Below are 13,418 nucleotides of genomic sequence, written 5' to 3'. Positions count from 1 at the left end.
ACACCCTGGACAGAAAGACGGGCATTGATACACACATTCACAACAATGGGCAATTTAGAATAACCAATTAACCTAACCCCACTAATTGGAAGTCTTTGGAATTTGGGAGTAATCCGGAGTATCCAGACAGATTCGAATCCTGGATCTTTTTGCTGTGAGGCAAAAGTGCTGAGCATGCCACCATGCTGCCTCTATGGCAAAAAACATTGCTATAGCCTGTTTGTCATCTGGATCTGGCAAATAGGAGGTGTCATGCAGGCTGTATTATTCCAAACAGTATGTGGGTTGAATGAAAGTTGTGTGCGCTGTCTGGGATGAGGTGTTGAAACGGAAGAAAACAGACAAAAAGACAACCCAGTACAAATAGTCTAAGTGGCACGCATATAAAATATTCTCATGAAACTGACTTTGTGAGGCAACAAGTGTTTCCCAGCCATTTTCATCACTTTTTAATGTCCTGTAACCTGTTTTACAGGACGTTTTTATTCCTAATTTTTTCTCCCTAAATGTTGCACATGCATAAAATGTCTTTTCAAGCTGCTGACTGTTAAGTTCTCAGGCCAACCGTAGAAGATATTACGAAACTACGTCATAATGTTTCAGTAGGCTCGAGGACAGTTCACCTTTTCCAGGCAGTTGTAAAGAAACACGAGTTAAAAATGATGCCTAAAATATTTGGGATGTTCCTTTAAAAGACAAACGTATATAGAATTATGATCATGTGCATGACGTCAGATGGTTGATTAAATATTTATACCTGGTAGTCTAAGTGCATATAGCTTCACAACTTCATTATGAAAAGGAGAGGCGGGCCAAGCATCAAAATCCCCACGGAGGCAAGCAGAACGATCGCGCTGCAAAGAGTTTTAGAGTCACTGAGGACGCCTTGGACTTTCTCTTCTCTCAGACAACTGACACAAGAGAAAAAGAGAAGGAAGATAATGATGGGCGTCGAATTCCTTCGGTAGGCGTTTTGTGACAGTGCCATCAGTAATCCATCCAAATGACTCACTTCAAACTACTTAAGAAGAACTTGTTTAAAGGAGGACTGACCCATTTTTTTTTTCTGTGCTCTGATAATATTCAGCTCAGCAGCCGATGAAAAGAAATAACACGACTTGTGCGCAGTTGATGCCTCCAAGAAGCCACCCCTATCCTCATATGGCAGCCTGTCTGACTTTGGAATCTATATTACTGCTGGACTCCGACGGCAGACCAACAGAGGAGGAAGGCTCCATGGAAAATCATGCAGCACTTTGAACCCATGGAGACATGGCACATAGGTTCCTTTCATCTGCGAACAGATTCAGCGCCAGATTCGCCTTCATATTCACCGTGTCACTGTCTTGCACCTATTTATGCTATAATATAATTTTTTGTCGAGGCACAATCATGACAAATCAGGTTTACGAGGGAAAACGATGTCCGCCAGGCAAGAACGCAGGAGGGAAGAAACTTCTTGGAAAACTGGACCACTGCGCTTTGCTGGAAGCCAGGTCCACTCAGGAGGAGTCCGCTGCCCAGCGAGGAGCAAATGATATCCGCGAACAAAGTAAAGCTGCCTCCTCTTCTGGTAGTCACTGGGCTGACATGAAGTTGAGAAACATGAGTGTTGCGCAGAAATATGGGAACAAGAAGCTGCCTAATGCGTTAATAGTCGGTGTAAAGAAAGGAGGAACCAGGGCGGTGCTGGAGTTCATCCGGATACATCCAGATGTGCGCGCGCTTGGAACAGAGCCGCACTTTTTCGACAGAAACTATGACAGAGGATTAGATTGGTACAGGTGAGACAAACGAAACACACGCTGAAAAACTCATTTGTGCTTTCACTAAGATAAGCGCGTTTACCTTGTTGTTATCTTTATGCGCAAATACTGCACATATTTAATTTGGTCACAGTGAAGCACATTCACTCACGTGCTCAACATGACAGGCAGCTCATGTTATTGGGAGCTCATGTAGGCGCATTAAACACTTTGTGCTCATTAAACTGGGTTTCTGACCAGCAAAAATACGAGAGGTGATTAAGGCACTTTTAATTTACTAGCTTCTTAAATAATCTAAAATTATTTTTAAGGAGCTTAATTGATGGGATACCCCCCCCCCCCCCCCCCCCCCCCCACACACACACACACACACACACACACACACACGTGGTCCTGAGCAGACAGTGCCATAAGGCTGATGTACTGATTCAGTTCACACACACACATACACACACAAATATCACAGCCAACGCCACAGTTGACAAAAGCAGCCCCCCCCAGGTTACCAGCTCCTTTCAAACAGGCTGCACTATAGCACAGAATGTTCTTGCATTGGCAGGTGAAGGTGAAGGGATCCACAAAGTGCAACAAGCTCAAGGCTCATCCCTGCCTACAGGTGTGTCCTCACTAGGTTTCCATCTGGATGGCCCTTTCTAAATCTAAGAAGACACATTTCCAACTTGTTTGTAACCCACAGAGTATTTCTAAGACTTAAATTCAACTAAACTGATTACAAAGCAGAAAGAAAAAGGCTCCTCTAAAGCAAAACCACACCGATTACTGACAAAAAGTTTCAATCAAGTCTGCAAATGTTTCACTAAAAAGGCTTAAAGGTTATTGTCTCACATCACATCTGACTGTTGGAGCTTGGCTTGCCAAAAACATACCTACAATGGCTTCAGTACTGCGCATGGCATTGCTTGCAAAACAGTGAGGAAGTCTGTTCTCAGGCTGCACTGCAGGAATGAACAGCACAGACTGCAGCAAATTATCATGTATATGAGTATCTGTCCATCATGGCTCAGCCCATGTTTTTTTTTCAGATGTCTTCAGATATGCAGACTATAAGATGTTTTCAGCTTTTAGCAACTTGAGACCATGTTGTTTACAAGCTTAAAGAACATTCACAAGATGCACATGTTTGTGAACAATAAAATCTCTTGTGTTTAACTAGAGTTTGAGCTGCTAAAAATGGACTGATCAGCTGTCAGCTAATTCTTGGAATAGCTAATTTCTCCACTTATAAAATATGTTATAGCTTATTTTAACTAGAAACTTGTGCCACAACTCTGGGATTCATTTAGTAAAAAAAAAAAAAAGAAATAGTCAAAAAAATAAATAAGCTTAGTGGTGAGTAGTGTCATGATCACAACTGAGAACTAGAGCCATTGCACCATTTCTGCTTGTTTTTGCTCCTCATTCTGCATCAGAATAGGTTGTTGTTTCCTCAAATGAAAGCTCTGTATAAAGTTGCAAAACGAAAACAAAGTCTAACACAGTACCAAAAATTATTTTTGAAAATATTCTTCATCTGTGGATTGCACATAGAACATATTTTTAACTGCATGCTCCGTCTTTCTGAGTCAAAATGTGTGTAAAAATGAATGCATGAGTAGACTGAGCCAGTGGACTCATGTAAGACAGTGAGTACAGATGTAAGACAATCCACCAGTACGCACACATACATTCAGTACTTTAACCCAAGGACTGATAATGTGATAGAATTATCACAAAAGCAGCTCCCTACTGATGCAAAGAGAATTGCAAATCCTTTTCATCCCCAATCTAATGAACCAGAGGCTAATATTACAAAAATGTATCAAAGTAATGGGCTCGACACACGGGGAGCGACAAACGACAGCGACGAATGGGTCGCATCGCCACTGGGGTGAAACCGAACACACGGGACGCGATAGCGACGGCAGCTTTGCGAATCGCGCTCTTACGTCACTCGTCTCCAAGAAATGTGATTGGTTATGAAACTGGAGGGATTTAGACATTTTCAAAGCAGTCCGTGTCAGACACGGGAATAAAGATGAGGAGTCTGAAGATTTTATTGGAACTGACAGAAATCTTGCTGTTAAGTCTCCTCTACAAAAGAAAAAGACAACCTCGCGTTCATCCTATATTAGCACAAAAGTCCTCTCTATCCGTCTGTTTAACGTTAGTCTTGCACCAACACGTTCTCATATGGCTGCCTTTTATGTTTAACTCGATAATCACTGCGTGAAGTGTCATATAATATAGGAAAGTCAAACACAGCTAAAACGATGCTTTCCTTCATGCTGAAAGTGGTTGCAAACTGCAGTGTGTAGCATACTCTTCGCTCATTGGTCAGTCAATGAAACTCTTGCTGATTGGTTTAGTGCCACGCGACAGCGACAAAAGTAGAACATTTTCCAACTTTGTTGTGTCGCGTCGCCTGGTCGCGTGTGCACGTCTACGTGTACGAGCTCGAAATTTCACATGCACGAATGTCGCCGGTCGCTTAGCTGGAGGAGGGCAAGCGATTGTCGCCTCATCGCACAAGCTCCATAGGAAATGAATGGAGAGCGAGCGACGTCGCTCCCCGTGTGTCGAGCCCCTAAGACATAAAAGTTACTCTAGAAACCCCCAGCTGTGTTAAAATAGTAAACCCATAATTTAATAATCTTTTCATGTTATTAGGGACTTTTTCACTTTCTGATATTGATCTAAGTTTTACTTTTATTGGTTATGAACCTTATACTGTGATTTCATTGTATTTGCATGCTCAGTAAGGAATTTGCTTTATAAACAGTGGAGTTGAACTGTCTAACAACTCGCTTTGGGGACACGGAGTCTTATTATTGAATAAAGACCAAATCAAATTGATTTAGAAACAATGAATTCACAAACAAAAGGAGCAAAATCTTGGAAACAGTTAACAGCAGGAGGTGATAAGGTGGCTAAACACTACAGCCAATACCTCAGTCAACTTTCAAACAGGCCAAGAGAATGAATCTTTTCAGTGCTAAAAGTAGTGGCTGATTCATGAACATGTTTGCACACACATAGTCAGATGTGTACATAATGCAACTGAGTCACTTGTGCATAGCTGTACATAGTGTATTCTTACATAGGCCTTTGTAACAAATTTGTTGTTACTGTGTTGTAACACAGTAACTGAAGAACCAAACATCAGGTGAAGACCTGAATTTCAGTACAGACAGATAAAGCTTCTGTTAGTCCCCACTTCACCTCCCATTTAATAAAGCTTAATGACACACAACAGTAACTGGTCACATCATTAGGAAACAAACTATTAGACTAGAAGTTTTGCAGTATTTCTGAGTTAGTCCAAATTTAAGCATAAAAAAATCAGTTTCCCTCACTGATATGATGCACTTGTGGAAAATTACAAAGCTGAAATGTTGCACACTTGTGGTGAACTGACAGTTCATACATACAAGATCTCTACTTAAACAATACCTTGGACACAAAGATTGCATTAATTAAGGCTGGAACAACTGTTATTCAACTTGGCAAGTTACCAAGGGATGTTCATTGTATAAAACTAGCTCTCAGTTATTATGTATCACAATGTTTGGGTTGTTGGCAGCACATCAAATTTATTTTAATTGTGACATTTCTCTCTATAGGCAAAGAAGATAATGAATTTGTATAGTTTGTATGCATTTCCCGGCTTGGTTGATATCAACTGAGCACTGTCCAGTAACACAACTTGCCAACTGGCATATTTGTCTATTACTGTGTCAAAGAACAGCTGTTGTTTTTTTTTTAAATTATAATAAACAGCAATCCAGTCTCAGTCCCAGCTTATCACATGCAAAATGTGACACATCTAGCAAAATTTTGTAAATGAAAAAGTTCTTGTTTTTCCTACCTTAGCCACAACATAAAAGATTATAAACTTCTGTGCTTTCACACAGTGTCAAGTTTAAACAGACTTTTGTTCATCAAGCAATAAATACACAATATAAAGCATCTGTGTGTTTTATATTTTTGCAACGGTCAATTCAAAAAGCAGCTAATTTACAATCTAAAAAAGAAATGAGCTGAGACATGCAATTCAATATCTGTATAATACTATTTAAATGCACAGTGTTTATAAATCCACAATGATAATAATAATAACACTCAAATTCAGAATAGACAATGAGGTAAACTATGAAATGTTGGACTATGAAAAATTATAAATAATAAAAATAATTAAAATAGTGCTTTTAAAATGAAGTGTGAAATATCTAACACCTTTAATATTGAACCCCATTAATGAAGATGTGTTTGGGCGCTTTCTGTGATGTCTGACAGTAGGTGGCATGCTCTCTGTACAAGAGCTACTGTAGTTACCCACTTCATGTCAAAGCAGGTCTTTGCCACATTACAGTCCTTCTGGTCTTGAGGTGCGGTGGTCAGCGCTGTTGCCTCACAGCAAGAAGGTTGTGGGTTCAAATCCACGTGTTCGCTGGGGCCTTCCTGTGTGGAGTTCTCTGTTTGCATGTGTGGCTTCTGTCTGGGTATTCTGGCTTTCTCCCACAGTCCAAATACATGTATGAGGTTAGGTTAATTGGTGCTTCTAAACTGACCGCAGGTGTGAATAGTCTCTCTGTGTTAGCCCTGTGACAGAATGGCAAACTGCCCAGGGTGCCCCTTGCCTTTGACCGCTGTGAGAGGCTCCTGTCATTAAGTACCAAGCTAATAATAACCATTAAATATTCAGCTAAGCCATAGTAGTTTTTTTTATATATATATATCCATGTATCTATGTATTTTATTGAAAACATCATACCTCATTTGATTATTTTACATTGATTTCATGATTTTAAATTTAAATATCCATTTGTACAAGTTTAAGTCCTGAGAAGAAAATGAATGTTATTGTGATTCATCACAGCAACGGCAATTTTAAATGACCTCTAATTCATAAAAATATAGTGTAATATAAAAATATGGTCTAATAACTGTCATCTGAGAGTTAAAAGTTGTAACAATCAGTTGTTTTGATATTAAGTAGCTTGATTCTTTTCTTCTTAAACTATTTAGTGATTCTGGACTTTGTGGAAGTTAAAAAAAACATGTCATGATGTCATCCTAGGTTTTAGGATATTGTGCAGGCATTTTCACTGTCTTTATGATGCTTAGAAATCAAATAATTAATCAAAAAGAAAATACAGATTAATCTATAATGAAAAAAAAATCATAAGTGCCAGACCTGCTTGAAATGAAACACAGAGAACTTAAACCCATTCTTAATATTTGAGAAGTTGTAAATGATCATATTTTGACCACGAGTGGCTCTCCACAGGAGATCTGAAGTGAAAAGGGTATTTCTTGGCTCTCTGTTAAAAAGGTTCACTAAATGGACAAAAGTACTGGGCCATGTACGCATTACACCCACACACTTTATGTGGTCTGCAACGTGACTGAGTTGCTGTGGTTCCTAAACATTTCCTCTTTGCAATAATACTGCTAAAAGGGAAGGGAAGACATTTAACAAAATGACTTGTTGTAATGTTGGCATCCAGTGCCATGCTGAAATTCAGTGAGCTCTTCAGAATGACCTATTTTTTTACAAACGTTTGGAAAGGCAGACTCCATGTCTGGGTACATGATTTTATACACTTGTGGCAATGGGACTGAAAACACCTGAATTCAAATAAGTGTGGCCCAATACGTGTGTCTGTATACTTGCTCTGTAAGTAGCTTCTTCAAAATTTAATGAAAAAAAAAGGGTAAGGATGGGTTGTGTTGATTTTTTTTGAGCGTGCTGCTATTTAACTTTTGATATTTCTTTTTTTATCCAAACCCTCATTTCCTCAAGATGCTTTGGCCAGGCCGCCATAATAAAGAAGGCGTTCTTTAGGACTTGCCTGGTTAAATAAAGGCTATATTGATTTGCTACACTCTTGCGGTACAAGCTGGTATTTTAGAAAAGTACATCATGGCCCAAGTTCAACTTGAGCGTCACTCTCTCTCCAGCACAATGAAAGATGTTTTGAAATAAAGTCATAGCAGTTTTTTCTTCACATTTTATTGATAGCCTTACATTAGTTTGGGAGGACTTCATTTTTTTTAAAATACAAGAATCAACAAGTAATTTTAAATCTGATCATTTTTGTCCTCAGAGAATGAATCCTAGTTGCTGCGTTCAGCCCCTTACTTCTCATCTAACACCATCAACTTTTCATGGCTAGTAGTTTCATGACTGTTGTCCAGATTTGGTGAGCCCATGCAAATTGTAGTGTCAGTTATCAGCCTTGTTCTTTGCTGTGATACTCTTCTTCATAACTTTGTTGTAGCAAGTGGTTATTTGATTTACTGTTGCCTTCCTTTCAGCTCAAAGTAGTCTGGCCATTCTCCTCTGACCCATGGCATCAACAAGGCATTTTCACCCTGAGAACTGCTGTTCACTGGATATTTTCTCTTTTTCAGACTATCCTCTGTAAACCGTGGAGATGGTTGTGTGGGAAAAACCCAGTAGATCAGCAATTTCTGAAATACTCAGACCAGTCTGTCTGGCACCACGAACCATGCCACGTTCAAAGTCACCTTTCTTCCCCACTCTGATAAAATTTCAGTGGGTAGTTGTGACCATGTCTACATGCCTAAATGCAGTGAGATGCTGCCATGTGATTGGCTGATTAGATACTTGCATTAACGAGCAGTTGAGCAGCAATAAAGTAGCCAGTGCATGTATATGTAAAAAGCCCTTCAAAGTAGACACAGTCCTTTTTTGAAGATGTTTTTAAAAAAAGCGTCTTTAATGATACACTTTGTAATTTCTTTCTTGTATTTTCACTCATTCTCAGCAGCTTATAACTGAAATAGAGTCAAAAACATACAACATGTGACACCAAATTAACTCCCCGAAGTTTCAGTGGAGTGGCCAGTTGCACAGTCTGTCTTGTTACATTAAGCGTGTGACAGACCATTTAGGCTCAGAAGAAAAATGGTTCAGTGTTCATTACTGTGCTTCCTGAACAGAACACACACATGGCCTCATTTATTTTGTGTGAGGGTGCTCGCATAACCATACAGGACCTGATGAAACAGACATTTCTCTGCCACCAATTTCCTCACGTTTCTCACCACTTTCTCCATTCTCTACAGAATCATAAAGATCAAACAAAAAAAAAAAAACGTTGCCATACACCATCAAGACTTAAAAGGGCATCTCAGCCCTATTGATTTCACAGGAGTCAGAAGCGCTTCCAGTTGCTTCTCTGAAAAGTCTTGAAATTGTACAAGAGGCTGCATCTGCGAATATTCTCCAGGTCCACATTAATTGGCTCAGGGAGGCAGGGAGCTCTGGAACAGTATCATCCGAAAGGTTGATGAGGACAGAAAGTTAGATGGTTCTCATTTAACACAGAAAACTACACATTATAGAGTGAGGGATGGTCAAGTCTAACTCTGCATTATTAATGAGCTGTCTTTATTCTAGCAGAGCTCAGAGACATGTAGTGGTTATCATTAATTACCAAACTAGTTTTTGAGTAGACAGTAAGACCAGTCTGAAACAAGAAGAGAGAGTGTGCTTTTATTCATATACCAGAGAGAAGTTCAATACGTATCTGATCCTGCATAAATTAGGCACCTATCAAGCTCTTATGTTGGCAAATAAACAAATAAGACTGGCAGTTGAATCTGGTAACTGAAGAGTTTGTTTGAAATAAGCCATCACATTTTGCAGTATGATTGTACTTAATGACTAGTACCAGTAAATCAGTCCAACCTAGGGCACGATGCAAAAGACCACGTGACGATTCACTAGTAGGAGGCAGATATGTGCGTCATTTGTGTCGTCAGGTGAAAACATGTGGTCTTTTTTAAATGTCAGTCATTGTGAAATTTTACACATGTTCACAAAGGTGATTTTCAGCCCTGTCTCTACCATGAATGCCTGCAGGAAATCCTGTATTTCACTATTTGCACATAACTATAGAATTTGCACCATAGTCACAGCATTTAAAAACAGAAAAGTGGACGAAAGGAAATGTGTATTTTGTGGTCTCAGTTCTTAGATCAGGGACAGAAGAAAAACTACTGAAGGAAGTAAATGAGGATATTAACTCTGTTCTGAGCAAAGGATGCTGGAAGAGGGAAATAAAATGGTTGAAGAAAAAAAAAAACATGGTCTTAAGTATGTAAGGTCCACATTCTTCCCTTTTTTTCAGTTTTTCCAGTTCCCGAGTAAAGTAGAAGAATTAAAAGCACGATTTTTTATGCATATACAGCATTCATACATCAGGCCCCAGACTGGTCAGCCTTTGGTCCAGACAGAAATATTTGTTACCATGACATTTTATACAGATTCACCTTGCCCAGTCAATGTATTATGACTTCAGTTAAACCCCGACTTTCCTGTAAGAGGGACTGTTGGTATACACATTCATATCATCCTCAAGATGAATTCTAATAACGTGAGTGATTGTCAGGTGGCAGCAACTTCCAGAATGTCTCACTACAAAAAAGGTCTGAAATAAGAGTCAAGGAGTTGCTGCAAATATTACCATTTGTTAAGAATTAAAAAGGAACAAAATGAATTAAAAAAAAAAAAAAACAACAACATCACAAGCAATTGATGACCAAAATTAAGTATTCGAAACAGCCCACAAAGGATTGTTGGATTTGGTGTGCACTCTCTCTAACCTCACCTCTAACCTAATCCAATATAAGAAACACACAATTATAGTTGCAGTGGCTGGAAGCTGGAAGCTGGAAGCTGGGGGAAATAGAGAAAACCAACTTCCTGCTTCCCATTTAGAGGTTTTCAGTTCATCAGGATCAGAGCAGGTACAACTGAGGGAAAAGAGCAAAAATCACTAGTTACAGATCAGCTTGCAAATCATAACCAGTAGGGAAAGGGGGGACTCAACACAGGTCAAACCTGCAAGCCTCAAATCATGCTAGTTTTAAACATGGTAAAATTACATTGCAAAGAATATTCAGTTCAAATTGTTCAGATTGTTACTTAGAGAATATATGCAAGAAGTTTTTCAAGCTTAAAACAATGCATGACTCTGGGTGCGAATCCTTCTCACCAGAGTCAAAGTCCTATATTTTGTGTACCTATCATTTACTCCAAATACCTCCATCTTATGTACTGTAGCATAAAAACAGCATAATTAATAGATTGCTTCTTTCTTTTTTAGCCCAACATGATTGACTTGATTTTAGAGGATAATCTGCCCATCTTAATGTTCACTGGTATTCGCTGTTTTTTTATGATTTGATCATAAATTTGAAGTACAGGGTGTGCAGAGAGGATAATCTGAGGCCATTTTATTGTACTTTAGCAAAACCACTAATAGTTCCAGGAAACAAGCCATAAAGTCATTGGGGATATTGTGTTTTTGCTTTGTCACAAAAGATGTTGGTCAAGCAATAAAAACGAGTTATGACAATGATCTGATTGTCCCTTGATGCGCTACGAAAACAGTAAATATAGATGTTAATTTTAAGCTGCAGTCATCTCTCCACTAAATAGCAGGATTAAAATGACTATAATTTTACAGATATTATGATTGTGGAAATTTTCAGCAGTCAGCAGTCTTTAGCTTTTAGAGATCGTCAGCTTGTTAACTTTCTCCTCTTGGCTAACCCAGTGTGTCCCTGCTGAGCAGGGATCAAATCCTGTCTGAGCTTCCCCTTCTCTCTCTGCTCTTTCTATCTCCTTTTGTACTTGCCCATCATCTAAGTAAACAGTGAAAAGCTCTAAAGGTGGGGAATGTGCTGCTCGTCATTTATAAATATCCTTGACTGTCACATTGCTAGAGGCTATACTGTAAACTCAGAGAGAACTGCTCAGGGCTCCAGTGTTGATGTAAATTCATGACATCTTGATTCATGTCAGTTAAGATGGTGCTGTAAAGCTGCACAAGTAGGTGAGAAATTGAGGGGAAGTGTGGAGAGACGAACCGTAATCTGCTTATCAGTGTTTAAGACATTGTCACAGTGTGGGGTTTCATGTAAATTCTAAGATATTGAAGCAGTTATTATATAACACTAAAATATTTTTTAAAAAAATATGTTTTACAGGCTTGATTCTAAATTTTCATCAGCTGGCCCTTCAGTAGCAGCCCGGCTGCTTTAAATTCATTTAAAGAATTTCAAAAACATACAGAATGAGCCGCAATCACCCTGTGAGAATATGCAGTTTAGGATTTCAGAGGCTTCCCTGTCTGTCTCTGTGTCTTTCAGTGTCCATGGATACTTTGCCTTGCCACATGTTAATGTGACAGCTCATAACTCAGTTCAATTGAACATGTTATTGCTCAAGGAGAGCAAATGTCAGTCATTTCCCTCTGCAGGCCAAACCATGAATAATTGTTATTTCAAGGAAAACAGGCGCCTTGAGTTGACGTGACAGCAGTTAAATAGGATTTTGTTTAAGGCTAAAAATTTCATCCATTTTTTTTCTTTTTTTACAGTGCCGCAGTACTGCATTGTACATCATTAGATATGTTTTGATTTTATTATGTGGCTGAGGACATGCCTGGTGTCAAAATTATCCTCTACTGTAAAACATCTGGCTCACTCAGTTTGCTGTTTTCAGCCAATTAAATTAGACAAGTAGATGCTTGATTCTCAAGACACTGAATTGTTATTCACCTCTTTTCCTCCCGTAGCTGAACCTGGCCGCAGGTTTGCTGTAATCGCCTTGACTGCCCTTTGTTAACTCTTAATAGACTTTTGAGGTGGCAGACTTCTGTTGCTGGTGATTAATGATCAGATGTCATCACAGCTGTAATCGAAGTGAGTGATAGTTTAATAATAGAGCTGCCTCACCAGTGGAGACTGGATCTGTGCTGTCAAATCAAGAAAGAGGAAGATGCCATTTTTAGGAGGCGCATTGGCACAGACATTATGAGAATCACACAGCATAAGAACATTTTCTCTGCACAGTCTACCTGTGTAATACAACGTGCTAATGGATTTGGACGGCATGGAGCAGGTCTGTGCATCTGTGGTATTGGCTTTTTCAGGACATTTCAGGACAAATGGTTTGTAGAGTTCAAAGAAATCTTGCAAACAAAAAGATCTGAAAACTCTGGAATCAGTTTTCTTTTATTGCAATTGGACAACTCACATTTGAAATGATTAATTTATAAATAGCAGCAGAAAACGGAGTTTGGCGTCGATGCATCATAAATATGTTGCATATAAAATTGTGGAATGATGTGTAGCCTACAGGTGGATGACGGGGTGGGGGAGGGGTGGAAACAGGAAGCAGAAGTGGTGATGGGACGTTTTGCAGCTTAAATAGACTAAATCTGGGTGTTTGTATTTGATACATGACATGAGGAAACTGAGGCATGTAATGTGTTGCATTCTGTTGATGTTGTATTTTCAACTTGACTGAAATCCTTTGAACGCCAGCTGAGTAGATACTAAAAATATAGCTGTTACCAGGTACTGCCTTCTAATGGAAAACCCTAAAAACCAAGTCGAGTCAAGTTGAGCTAAGTAGGCACTAGTGGAAAAGAAGCATAATTGTATAAGAGTTTACACTAACCAGATCTTAAGATTTGATAAATGAGTCAAAGCAATAATGAACAATTAGTATAAATTTTGTGTGCATTTTTTCTGTGCATTGCCTCTATACAAGTTTCAAAGTTCATTCTAGAAAATGCCTCCTTTTTGTTTTTACACCAGAGCTTTTTGTGC

General features: G+C 39.0%; 1 protein-coding gene across 1 annotated transcript in view; it reads left to right on the top strand.

Annotated features, from left to right (window-relative positions):
* Positions 1 to 1,209: 1,209 nt before the first annotated feature.
* The window catches only part of hs3st2 (heparan sulfate (glucosamine) 3-O-sulfotransferase 2), a 28,058-nt gene continuing 15,849 nt past the window's right edge, over positions 1,210 to 13,418 (top strand). Inside the window, exon 1 of the mRNA XM_030736130.1 lies at positions 1,210 to 1,784. Within this exon, the coding sequence (XP_030591990.1) occupies positions 1,273 to 1,784 (512 nt within the window). The 5' untranslated portion in view covers positions 1,210 to 1,272. The remainder of the gene's footprint in view (positions 1,785 to 13,418) is intronic.

Source organism: Archocentrus centrarchus, chromosome 8 (assembly GCF_007364275.1).
Source record: "Archocentrus centrarchus isolate MPI-CPG fArcCen1 chromosome 8, fArcCen1, whole genome shotgun sequence".
Classification (NCBI taxonomy): Eukaryota; Metazoa; Chordata; class Actinopteri; order Cichliformes; family Cichlidae; genus Archocentrus; species Archocentrus centrarchus.
Note: the sequence above shows the minus strand (reverse complement) of the source record. Positions and strands in the feature narration are given on the sequence as shown.